The sequence below is a fragment of the Halichoerus grypus genome, chromosome 13 (assembly GCF_964656455.1).
Source record: "Halichoerus grypus chromosome 13, mHalGry1.hap1.1, whole genome shotgun sequence".
In the NCBI taxonomy this organism is placed as follows: Eukaryota; Metazoa; Chordata; class Mammalia; order Carnivora; family Phocidae; genus Halichoerus; species Halichoerus grypus.
The window spans coordinates 11,176,055-11,188,967 of record NC_135724.1 but is presented as its reverse complement, the minus strand read 5'-3'; the positions used below and the strand labels follow the sequence as shown (position 1 = coordinate 11,188,967).

Below are 12,913 nucleotides of genomic sequence, written 5' to 3'. Positions count from 1 at the left end.
TCTCTCTCAGGATTGGTTTGGCTATTTGGGGTCTTTTGAGGTTCCAGATACATTTCAGGATTCTTTGTTGTGATTCTTTGGAAAATGACATTGGTAATATGAAGAGATTACATTGAATCTGTAGTTTGCTTTAGATAGTATGGACATTTTAAAATAATTTTCTTCCAATCCATGAGCATGGTTTATCTGTCCATTTATTTGAATCATCCTCAATTTCTTTCATCAGTGTCATAGTTTTCAGAATACAGGTTTTTCACTTCCTTTGTTAAATTTACTCCTAGGTAATTTTTTTTCAAAGATTTTATCCATTTATTTTGAGAGAGAGAGAAAGAGAACGAGCTAGGGGGAGGGGTAGAGGGAGAGGAAGAAGCAGACTCCCCGCTGAGCTGGGAGCCCAATGTGGGGCTCGATCCCAGGACCCTGGATCATGACCCAAGCTAAAGGCAGACACTTAACTGACTGAGCCACCCAGGCACCCCCTTAAGTAATTTTTTTTGATGAAGTTGTAAATATGATTGTTTTCTTAATTTCTCTTTCTTGATAGCTTGTTATAGTGTAGAGAAATGCAACCTATTTCTGTATGTTAATTTTTGTGACTTTTACTGAATTCATTTATTAGTTCTGGTAGTTTTGGTGGACTCTAGGGTTTTCTGTATACAGTATCATGTCATTTGCAAATAGTGACAGTTTAATTCTTTTCCAATTTAGATGCCTTTTTTTTCCTTGACTAATTGCTGTGACTAGGGCTTCCTGTACCATGTTGAATAAAAGTGACGAGTGGGCATTCTTGCCTTTTTCCTGATCATAGAGGAAAAGCTTTTAGTTTTTACCCTTGAATATGATGTTAGCTGTGGGTTTGTCATATATGACCTTTCTTATGTTGAGGTGTGGTTCTTCTATACTCACATTGTTGAATTTTTATCATGTTGATAAATGTCAGATGTTGAATTATGTCAGATGCTTTTTCTGCATCTATTGAGATGATCATATGATTTTTAGCTTTCATTTTTGTTAATGTAGTATATAAGGTTGATTGATTTGCAGATGTTAAAACATCCTTGGCATAAATTCCACATAATCATGGGGTATAATTCTTTTATATTTTTTTTAAGATTTATGTCAGAGTGAGAGTGAGCAGGGGAGGGGTAGAGGGAGAGGGAGATAAGCAGACTCCCCACTGAGCAGGGAGCCCATTGCAGGACTTGATCCCAGGACACCAAGATCATGACCTAAGCCAAAATCAAGAGTTAGACGCTTAACCGACTGAGCCACCCAGGTGCCCCATGGTGTATAGTTCTTTTAATGTAATGCTGAATTTGGTTTTCTAATAGTTTGTTGAGGATTTTTGAATCTATTTTCATCAAGGATATCGGCCTGTAATTTTTTTTTTTTTCAATGTCTTTGGTTTTGGTATCAGGGTAATGCTGGCCTTGTAAAAGGAGTTTGGAAGCAGTCCTTCCTCTTCATTTTTTGGAGAGTTTTTTTAATTACTAATTCAGTATCATTATTTGTAATTGGCCTATTCAGATTTTCTGTTTCTTCATAATTCAATCTTGAAAGGTTGTGTTTCTGGGAATTTATCATTTTTTTCTAGGTTATCCTATTTGTTGGTGTATAATTATAGTAGTCTGCTATGATCCTTTATAGTTCTGTGGTATCAGTTTAACTTCTATTTCTGATTTTATTTATATGGGTCCTGTTTTTCTCTTGAAAACTCTGCCTAGAGGCTTATTGTTTTTTTTTTTTTTATATTTTCAAAAAAAAAAAAACAGCTCTTAGTTGTGCATTGATCTTTTCTATTTTTAAAGTCTTTAATGTATTTCCACTCAGATTATCATTTCCTTCTTCTTCTAAATTTGGAATTTGTTTGTTCATTTTCTACTTCTCTTAGGTGTAAAGCTAGATGGTTTATTTGGGATTTTACTTGAGGTAGGCCCGTATCACTATAAACTTTCCTCTTAGAACTGCTTTTGCTGTATCCTATAGATTTTGAAAAGCTGTGTTTTCATTTTTATTTTCATTTGTCTCAAGGTATTTCCAACTTTGATTTCTTTATTGACACATTGTTTAGTAGCATGTGCTTTAGGTCTCCACATGTTTTGTTTTTTTCTAGTTATCTTCTTGTGATTGATTTCTAGTTTCACACTATTGTGGTCAGAAGAGATGCTGGATATAATTTTAATCTTCTAGAATTTATTGTAACTTGTTTTGCAGTTTAACATGTGATCTATCCTGGAGAATGTTCAATGTGCACTTCAAAAAAGAAGTGTAGTCTGAAGTTTTTAGATGAAATGTTCTCTATATATCTGTTAAGCGCATTTGGTCTAATGTGTTGTTTAAGGCCCATTTTTTCTTATTGATTTTCAGTCTGGATGATCTATTCATTGATGCACGTAGGGTGTTAAAGTCCCCTTATTATTTTGTATTACTGTCAGTTTTTGCCTTTATGTCTGCTAAAATTTGCTTTACATATTTACATGCTCATATGTTGGGCGCATAGATATTTACAAATGTTATATTGTCTTCTTGGAGTCACAGTCTTTGTTTTAAGTGTATTTCATCTTATATGAGTACTGCTCCTCCAGCTTTATTTCCATTTGCATGAAATATCTTTTTCCATTCCTTCACTTTCAATCTGCATGTGTTTTTAGATCTAAAGTAAGTCTTTTATAAGCAGCATATAAATAGATCTTGTTTTTATCCATTCAGCCACCCTATGCCTTTTGATTGGATCATTTAGTCTAGTTACATTTAAAATGTATTGATAGGTATATGCTTATTGCTATTTTATTGTTTTCTGATTGTTTTTGTAGTTCTTCTCTGTTTCTTTCTTCTCTTGATCTCTTGTGGTTTGATGGTTTTCTTTATTTTTTTGTAGGTTTTGGGATTTTGGGGTTCTTTTGTAGGTTTGGTTTTGGTTACTGTGAGGTTCACATATACCAACATTATAAATACAGCAGTCTGTTTTAAGGTGATAGTCACTTAATTTCCAGTGCATTCTAAAAGCACTACATTTGTACTCCCCCACCCACACACACATTTTATGTTGCTGATGTCATATTTTATGTCTTTTTGGTTTAATTTTCATATGAGATTTTTAAGTGGCTGATCCATTGCCTTTATTATATATTTGCCTTTATTAGTGAGATTTTTTTCTTTCATGTATTTTATTTTTAGTTATGACCTTTTCCACTTAAAGAAGACATTTTAACTTTTCTTGGAAGTCTGGTTTAGTGATGATGAGCTCCTTTAGGTTTTGCTTGTCTGGGAAACTAGGGATCCTGGGGCACACTGTGCTGGGGCTGCCTTAGTGGGATGCCTGGAGCTAGATCTAGACCAGGTGTGACCTGGGGGGGGGGGGGTCCCTGGGCATGCCATGCTTGGGACACCTTGGCCAGAGAGTTGAAGCTGGAGTAGGCATGGGCCAGGGATGCCAGGCATGCTGCATCAACACCTACAATTCTTTATCACGAAACGTTATTTCTTTTGTGTCAGTTATCACAATTTGTAAACATATTTATTCGCTTTGCTCAAATTTAAGAACACCTTGAGAGTACTGATCTTAATCTTTCTTTTTAAACCAGTGTATTCTTGCGGCCTAATACAAGGAATGCAGGAGGAAAAAATATTTTGGGATGCATTTGTAAATAGTATTTATCACATTCTATTCATTTTCCTGTCTTTGCCACATATTTTAAGCTTCTCCAGAATAATTATCTCTATTATTTTACCATCCAATAAATAGAATAGCATAGATATCAAATAACTAAATTAATAGGGAGTTATCAAAAATCACACGTATCAAGTAAAATTTTTTCTTTTTGTGTACCTATTATATAAGTCAAATTTTAGCAAGAGCCAGAGGAATAGGAACTATATTGCTTAACATTTTATTATAGAAGCTAATCATATATAACCTATTATTGTGCTTACTATATATTTTTAAACTTTACAAATATAAACTCAATCCTTATAAAGCTACCATAAGATAGTTTTTATGAGTTAAGTTCTATTATTTCCATTTTGGAGAGGAGGAAACTGAGGCAGGGCAAAGTAAAATATCCTAAGTAGAGGCAGGGAGTCAGTGTAAATGTGGGTTTAAGCAAGGGATTTGAGGTATACTCCAGGGGTTACACTATATAATTGGTTCATTAAGGTAGTGAGATGAGCAAGAGGTAAATACAAGGAGGAAGTGAAGTTCGAGTCCAAGATGACCTGGAAGTTTCTGGTTTGGGTATTCTTTTGACAAAAGAACACAAGATATGAAACAGATTGAAGTTAATGGGTTGAAATCTGGAAAGAGATATTTGAGCAGAAAGTTGTTATAGCAAAATAAGTGATAGTAGCAATTAAAAATTATAATTGCCATATATTAAGTATTTAATATATTCTGAGCAGTCCATATGTTTTTATTATCAATAAAAATTATGACTAGTCATTTATGAATATGGTCTGATTTATTCAGAGAGCTAGATAGGAGATTTATATGTCAGAGCCCTTACCAATTGCCATATATATAAAATAGTTGAATTATTGGATTTCATTGAGCTCATGTAGAAAGAGTGTTGGGTGAAAAAGGAAGAAGCCAAGTACAGAATTTGAGGAAGATTTACCCAAGGTATTACCTAGAGAAGAGCAGCCACCAAACCATACTTGAAAGGAGAAACTTTTTTTTTTAATTGTAAGAATTACTATAATATTCTATTAATTCAAGAAAACTCACCCATATCATGTTTTCTGATTGAAGTTCTGTGTCAAATATGATAGACATGTCATGTAAACTAAGGGCTGACTAGTGCCCATTGGATTGGGTAGATGTCAACAAGACCATTGGTAACCTTAGTCTCAGGGGAATAATCCAGAAAAACTCCGATTTCTCTGGCTTCAGGGCAATCAGGATATAAGAATGTGGAAATATGAAATAGGCTACTTTTATAAAAGTCAGTAAAATTGAGTGTAGTTGAAGATAAATCAATGATTGGAAAATTCTCACTTAGTGACCTGTTTTTTGATGAGAGTATGGAACTCTGGTGTAGCTCCAGGCATGGAGAAAGTGGTGGGAATTTGGAAGTGACACTGAAAGGTGTTGAGATGTTTCTCTGTCATGGTTGTTTCTGATCTGAAGCCACCAAAGTTCAAGTTCAAAATTAAAGAAAATTTGTGAAACTTAATTAGTGCCATCTGAAGAGAAACCAGCCAAATGCAGAAAATGTAACAGGTTTTTAGTAATATTTATGCAAATCAACAGGATCAAAAGACAGTGAAGATTTTAAAAAACAAATTTATTGAAGGGCTAAGTTCTACTCGCACATGGATGTGGATAATCATTTATAATAATTTGCTGAACTTGGATACAGATTGTACTAACAGATTTTTCATTTAGAGTAGGTCCTTTTTCAGTTACACCTAATAGACACAGTAATAATTGTAGTATAATAGTTGTTTCACTGTTCAATATGTCATTTGGCAATAAAATTTTAGAGTAGTATACCTTAAGATCATACACAAGATTTTTCTAGTATTTTGCCCAAAGAAATGTATTATGATTCACAAGTGTGAACTACATATGTAATTTTAAAATTTCAGGTAGTCTCATTAGCAAAACTAAAAAGAAAGTGAAGTAAATGCTAATAACATATTTATTGCAATATTAACAAACTATTATAATTTTAACATGTAATCAATAAAAAGTTTGTCTTGAACATCACATGTCTATTTTACACTAAAAGCACTTCTCGATTCATGTTTCAAATAGGGATATCCACATTTCAGATGCTCAATAGCCACATGTGGCTAGTAGCTACCATGTTGGATAGTGAAGATTTAGAAACCATTTTATTGACTAATAAATTCTGATTATCCATAGAGACCATAGAGAAAATAGTGTTTCTAGGTGACAGTAGCTTATCCTTCAAGTCTTACCTCCATGTCATCTCTTTTTGAGACTTTCTCTGAGCATCCTGGTCAAAACATACCTTCCCATACATATTTACCTAGCATGTGTTATATTGCTATATAATCATCTGTTGCATTATGTAATATTTACTTTTTCCTTATATAGAATATTGAACTTCACAATGGCAAGAGTTATCTGCATATCTCCAACCCATAGTTAACAAATATTTTTTGACTGCATATTTATTATCAAGTATTGCTTTTTGTGCTCAAGATATACCTGTGGAGAATAAAATCACTGACCTTATAGGGATTACAGTTGTAGAAAATCAATGCCCAGTAAAAAAATGTTGAATTAAAAGAAATTTAGGTTTTAACTTTTGGTGAGTCTCAAAACAATAGGTTAAACTTAAAATGATATTTAACAGGTGATGAATTTGTAAATAGTCTTGCAAATTGATTTAAAGCAAGAACATTTTATAGAGTTTTAGGATGGAAAAGAACTGGCTTGATAGTAGTTCACATGACTGAGTGGTTTTAAATGAATTGACTGAAATAAGGGAAATAGTTTTTCTTTAATATAAGTAGACTTATCTAGCAGTGGTACCAGTTTGTACCACATCTGTACAAATGTTCTGGGGACCAAAACTGAATATTGAGAATTCAGACATTTGCAAGTTTAGAAAATCCAGTGCAAGGGATTCAGGATGACAAGGAGATGTTGAAGCTTCTAGAGCAAACCTGGATGACTTTTAGTGTCTGCTGTCTTTAAGAAAATAAGACACTTGATGATGGGAGTTTATTGGAGAGGGGGCTTCTTCATTGTATGGGCCAATACTGTGGTTAACCTCCAGGAAGTGTGTTAGGTGGGACTGAAATACTTTCAAGATGATTAAGTAAAAATGGATATGTATCTGTCACAGACTACAGTGATGAGAATATGGGGGACCACTACTTTATAGTATGCTACGTGTTTTACACTATTTTTCTTCATCTTCCCTTTTATTTCTTTTAATTTGGGGGAATGATGCTCTTCTGATCTGCATGCTTCTTTGCACCTGTGTATGTCTGTACTTTCTCACAGTGAATTGCATTATGATTTATACTATATTTATCTTTGTAAATATATAGCTACCAAGTTTGAGCTGCTTGGCTGCAGGGATCCTCTCTCATGATTTTGCCAATAACCAGCCCTATTGCTTACATAACTGGGATACTCGGTTAAAGAACTGAATTCTAAAATAGAAATTTAAGTTAACCCAGTATGCTTTTGCTGCTGTAGTATTCTAATTGCTTTCTTAACATCTTCTCTTCCCATCCTGAGTCCAATCAGAATGATTTTTTTAAAACATATATGCTCATATCATGCAGTCCTTAAACCACATTGGTTATCTCCCACCTCTTTCTTTACTCCCCAGCCTTGTCAGCTCCAACCCTTGCTAACCGCTTGCTTGTGCCAAGTATAATCTTCCATATCACCTCTCCACCCCCATCCTAGCATCAGCCTTCAGGGATGCGTAAATCTGCCTTGTGTGGATCTGTTTCTTCTACTATTCATGTTTCCTTCTTTGGGAATAATTATCACAGTTCTACCTTTACATTTAGTTCTCATTATTTGATTAATAGTCTGCCCATTTCATTATAAGTTCCATGAGAAGTGTGCCTGCTTCTGCGTGCAACGTTACATCATCATGCCTAATGCCTGTAATAAATGGTTAACACACATTTGTTAACCGTATCTAAATTCATGAACAACCAACACATTATAAGTGCCACGTGTCTAGACTAAATCTTTTCTGTCTGCACTCAGAAGTATCGTCCATATGACAGAAAAGACATATGAGAAAAACCTCTTAAACTATATAATCTCGTGCTTACTTAAGCAGAAAATATTCTTTTTAATACAGGGATTATCTCCATAGACCCTGTAGAGCACTTAATACTTGTTCTACGTAAAGGTTAAATTTTATTTTTTATATGTGCTCATGTAGTTAGAAATTAATATTCTCCTAAGTCATTGAAATGTTAAATTTTCTAGCCTTCTAAAACACTTCATTTTTCTCAGCTTCAGGCAAGATTGAGAAATAAAATAAACTCTATAAGATATTAATATCCTTAATAGGTACTGAACCTGAGGGCTGACACACCTATGGGTTCTTTCATGTTTCAGTTTTACTGAGCGCTATACTTGAGTGTCAAAAAGTAAGTTTATCAGTAGCATGAAAGTACGTTTACAATAGAATGTAAGAAATATTTGTTTTATATGTTAAAATAGCATATAAAACAAATATAACCTATAAAAAATCATTATATATTATATATGACAAGATTCATTGTAATTATATGAAGGAAAGAGAATTGGGAATTTTGAAATATTTTGCCTAAATACAGATTTAAATTAAAAGAGCATCTAATTAGGGACACCTGGGTGGCTCAGTTGGTTAAGCATCTGCCTTTGGCTCAGGTCATGATCCCAGGATCCTGGGATCGAGCCCCACATCGGGCTCCCTGCTCATCGGGAAGCCTGCTTCTCCCTCTCCTACTCCCCCTGCTTGTGTTCCCTCTCTCTGTGTCAATTAAAAAAAAAAAAAAAGCATCTAATTATTACATAATATCTTACTCTCTTCATAGCCTCATTCACTTTTATGCCCATTCATTTCTTGTATCCTCCTGCACTCGTTTGGATATTTGTTCCCCCTCAATTCTGCTTCCAATGTGGGTGAGAGATTTCTCATATTCCTGCCCCCACCATCATGATTCTGATACTCACCCTTCCATTCTCTCTACCTGACTTCTCAGGAAGTATTATTTTATCTTTCTGTTGCAATTACTTTTATTTTGGGGGGAACCGTATAAAAAGTTTCAGAAGCTCTATTTATACATGAATCTAAAATGTTATTCATCCATATGTCTTAAAATTTACTGGTGTGTCTTTCTCTGAACTAGCAAATTGTCACTTGAGCTCTTAGCTTGTATCTCAGTTACCTTCTACGGAGCACTAGGCTCATAGTGTTCTAGAAAGTGCAAAGGCTCTGGGGCAGATGGAAGTAGAGGACACTTCATTCCCACCTATTGCATTTTATTTCATTGACCATAGGCAGGTTGTTTCACATGCTTAAGACATCATCAAACAAGAAGACACATACCCCAGAGAATTATCCTGAGGGCCAAATGATAAGTCCTATTTGCAGACCTCCATTTTTCACCTTACTGCCTTTTCTGTCTCTCATTTAATCTTTAGTGCACATGCCTTGCCATATATTTGCTACACCTTCTACTTTGTTACCTAATTTCATTGTTTTGCTTGGGTCTGAGGAGAAATTTTGAGTTCACATTCTTGGTTAGCCAGAGGATAACAATGATAATTTCTCTTTGGCACACAAACAAGTGCCTGCCACTCTACTAATTCTACCTACATTATTCCCCAATCTCTCTAATTCACCCTCGTAACATTTGTCTATAATTATGATATGTGGCTAGGCTCTGTTAGTTTGGGTTACTTGCCCAAAATCACACAGCTAATATGTGAAAAGGTTGGACTTTTATCCAAGGCCATTTTGACAGCAAAGCTATGTATTTGTTTTCAAGGCCCATGCCAGAACATTACAACAGAAAAGGCATTATTTAATCAAGTGCTTAGATTTTTTTTTTTTTTTTAGTTTGATTGAGGTAGAGGATGGAATATGTCCCATCTAGTCATTGCTTTTAATTTTTCTGAATTACAGTGATGTCCTTCTTGGCTTTATACTTTTTTATTTTCAAATGTGTGTTTAATGCCAAACTAAAACCTTATATTTTAAATATAAATATTTCAAGTGTCTTTTAAAAAACAGGCTGAGAGTAATGGTCCCTTTGGGCCTGTTAGATCTTCAAGAAAAAAAAGTTGGCTTATGTAATAAAAAGGTAAGTAAAGATAATTCTTTATATATTTTGAACTCCAAAATTCAAGAATACTTTTTTTTTTAACTTAATTCAAGCACCCATGAAATCTGATGTGTTCCCAATTCAGCTAGCATCACAGTCATCCATAGCCTGAGTGAAGCAGAATCTTTCTTAGTAGTGTGTACTTATTAAAAATACAAAGAGTATATTCAGGTGGTTTAAACCCAAATAATAGCCAGTGAATCTGGTGTCCTTTAGCTTTCTAGTGCCACCATGTGCTTTATTATTTATTATTTTTGATAAATCTCTCTTTGGCTAAGCTGAAAATCTCACCACCTCTCTCTCCAGATAGAATGTGTAAAGACCAAGTTCAGTATTTCATCCTGAAAGTGAGATTCAATTTACTATAGAAAAGCTTTTAATCTTCATATATGGCCTGACATACTGGGTTTTATTTAACAGCAGAGTTTCTTAGACAAGTACAAGGCATTTCTTCAAAGAACCTGACCAAATGCTAAAATCCATTTCCTTCTAAAATTGCAGTTGTTAAATTAGACCTAAAACATTTATAAATGTCACTTTGCCTTTCCAGCAATTAAGGAGTTAAAAAAAACCCTTTGTGTTGCATAGCTTTGAAATTATTATATTTATCCTGAACTGGCCCTTCAATTTGCTCTAGCAAATACTTTGGAGGTTGCCTTAAAGAGGGAGACATCAGTTCTGAACAGGTGTGGAAAAGGGTTTCTTGATGTATAAAAGTGTCCTATTTCAAAGGCATTTTAGCAATTTTAGCACATCTACTGCTGTGAATTCCCATGCAAGTAGGTGGCCAATTCATTTCCCTTTAAAGAGCAGGAAATCTATAAGTCAAGATCATTGGCCTAATTTCACCATGATGAGGGGCAGTTGGCGATTTACTGAAACTTTCCCTTTCCTGTCTCATTGTTTTAGTGTTGATCCTCCTGATCATCACCATGAGAAGAAGGAAAAAAGAACCTCTCATTTTTGATGAGGAGAGAGATATCAGAGAAAATATCGTGAGATATGATGACGAAGGTGGGGGAGAGGAAGACACAGAAGCTTTCGACATGGCCGCACTAAGAAATCTCAACGTCATCAGAGATACCAAGACTCGGAGGGATGTGACTCCAGAAATTCAGTTCTTGAGTCGACCAACTTTTAAAAGCATCCCAGATAATGTCATTTTTCGGGAATTTATTTGGGAAAGACTGAAAGAAGCTGATGTGGATCCCTGTGCTCCCCCCTATGATTCCTTGCAGACATATGCATTTGAAGGAAATGGCTCAGTGGCTGAATCACTCAGCTCCTTAGATTCCATCAGCTCAAACTCTGATCAGAATTATGACTACCTAAGTGACTGGGGGCCTCGCTTTAAACGACTTGCAGATATGTATGGAACTGGCCAGGAGAGTTTGTACTCATAGCCCCGGAACCTTAATTTGAAACGTACTGAAGAAAAAGTCAAAGCAAAAAACCCCACTCCATACAGAAAACGAGAACTCAACTTACTAGAGAAAATGGTTGTAAATATCTCTCCATTTTTAACTGTTTAGGTTTTCGCCTTGGTGAAGCATATCTTCATTAGACTTATCCAAGGGACTGCACTGACCACAGACTCTGAGCATTTGAAGGCTTTTTGATAAAATGAAATGCTCAGTGGTTTGTGAATAGATAGCAACTCTCAGATACCTGCAAAGCACCTAACCTCAATGAGTAAGTAGTGCCCTGTGTTGTTCGTGAACCAAGTGTGCACTGTAGTGAGAAGAACAGAACACGATGAGTCATTGAAAAGTCCTGGAACTTCTTGCATATCAAAACTTGGGACAAATTTAATTTACAGTGATGTGTTTAGCTTGCTAGATTATAGAATCCAGCAGAATTTCATTGCTGTTGGGTAGCAAATATATTTCATTTAGCAATATATAAATTCTTAGAAAATCCTCCCCAATCCTCCAATACAAGCCAATAAAATTTGGTTTAAGGCGACATAAACCGTTGTTTAGCAAATAAATTATGAAGTGTTCCAAATAAGAAAAAACGTAAATCATTCTTAAAGTTTGCAATCCTTTTGAGATGCTTGTGTAGGTATGAAAAAAGTTGCTGTCTATTCATTGATTTTTATTATCTCTTCTGATTTATACAGGAGACTATCTTTGCTTTTTTTATTTGACACCTGGTGTTCTATTTATTTTGGAGCTCCAATCTCCACTGAATTCAGGTCCATCTGACTGCCTCATAGCATTAAGCTCGTCAGAACATGCTGATTTTTCTCCAGTCTGAGCTACACGAAGGAAATGAAGCATGGAAATGGAGAAAAAAATAGTAGAGCAGTTGAGCCTTGTTGCAGTTCACATCTCAGAGAGGAGCACAGCTACAAGGACATAGAAGTTGTTCATCTGAGCCATTAGAATGTACCAAACAGTGGAATAAAATATTTGTATTTTAGAAAGATTTCAGAGAGAATTGAGATTTTTTTTGATGCAAGATTTTTCAAGGTCACAAGTTCTATATGCTCCAAAGAATTTGAGAATTTGTTTTCCCCAGCCTCTTTTGCTGTAAACGTATTGAGTAAAAGACTTTTTTTTTTTTACTCTATCTTAAACAATGTTATAAATTTCAAAAATCCATCTTTAAATTCTGATGCAAATTTGTTCCTCAAGAATTAACCAAGCAATGTAGGATTTCTATACTGGTTTAGATGTGCCAAAATGAGGAGAGGAATTTCCAGTGATCACATGTGTTTAAGTTTGAGATGGGCTTCTTAGAATTTTATGACTAAAATATTTCCATCTATCATTTTTTCCTAGAATAGTACTAGTTTAATGTGCATATATTTCAGTAAGAATGGATTTTTTTCTTTCACTTCTCCTTTTAAAAATAATTTATTGTGTTCCTAATAAATCTACAGGTAGTGGACACTGTATAGGAAATTACATTTTAAAAGTGCTTCTTTCTGAAAGACAAACACTGGAATCAGAATATCAGTATTTTGATTACATGAGGAGAAACTAGGAGTCTGTAAACCTACAGTTCATCTTTAGAAATAAAGTACATGAAAGTGGCCTTCAACTTCATCAAAATAAATAATTCAATAAATCTGATTATCTGCAAACAG

The 12,913-nt window shown here is 34.6% G+C and overlaps 1 protein-coding gene across 3 annotated transcripts in view; it reads left to right on the top strand.

Moving 5' to 3' along the window:
* CDH7 (cadherin 7) overlaps positions 1-12,151 on the top strand; it is a 127,816-nt gene extending 115,665 nt beyond the window's left edge. For 2 of the 3 annotated variants that reach the window (XM_036120071.2, XM_036120070.2), the window contains exon 12: positions 10,729-12,151. In XM_036120071.2, the coding sequence (XP_035975964.2) occupies positions 10,729-11,222 (494 nt within the window). In that variant the 3' untranslated portion in view covers positions 11,223-12,151. The remainder of the gene's footprint in view (positions 1-10,728) is intronic. The other variant, XR_013443269.1, reaches the window with a different exon arrangement.
* The last annotated feature ends 762 nt before the right edge of the window (positions 12,152-12,913 follow it).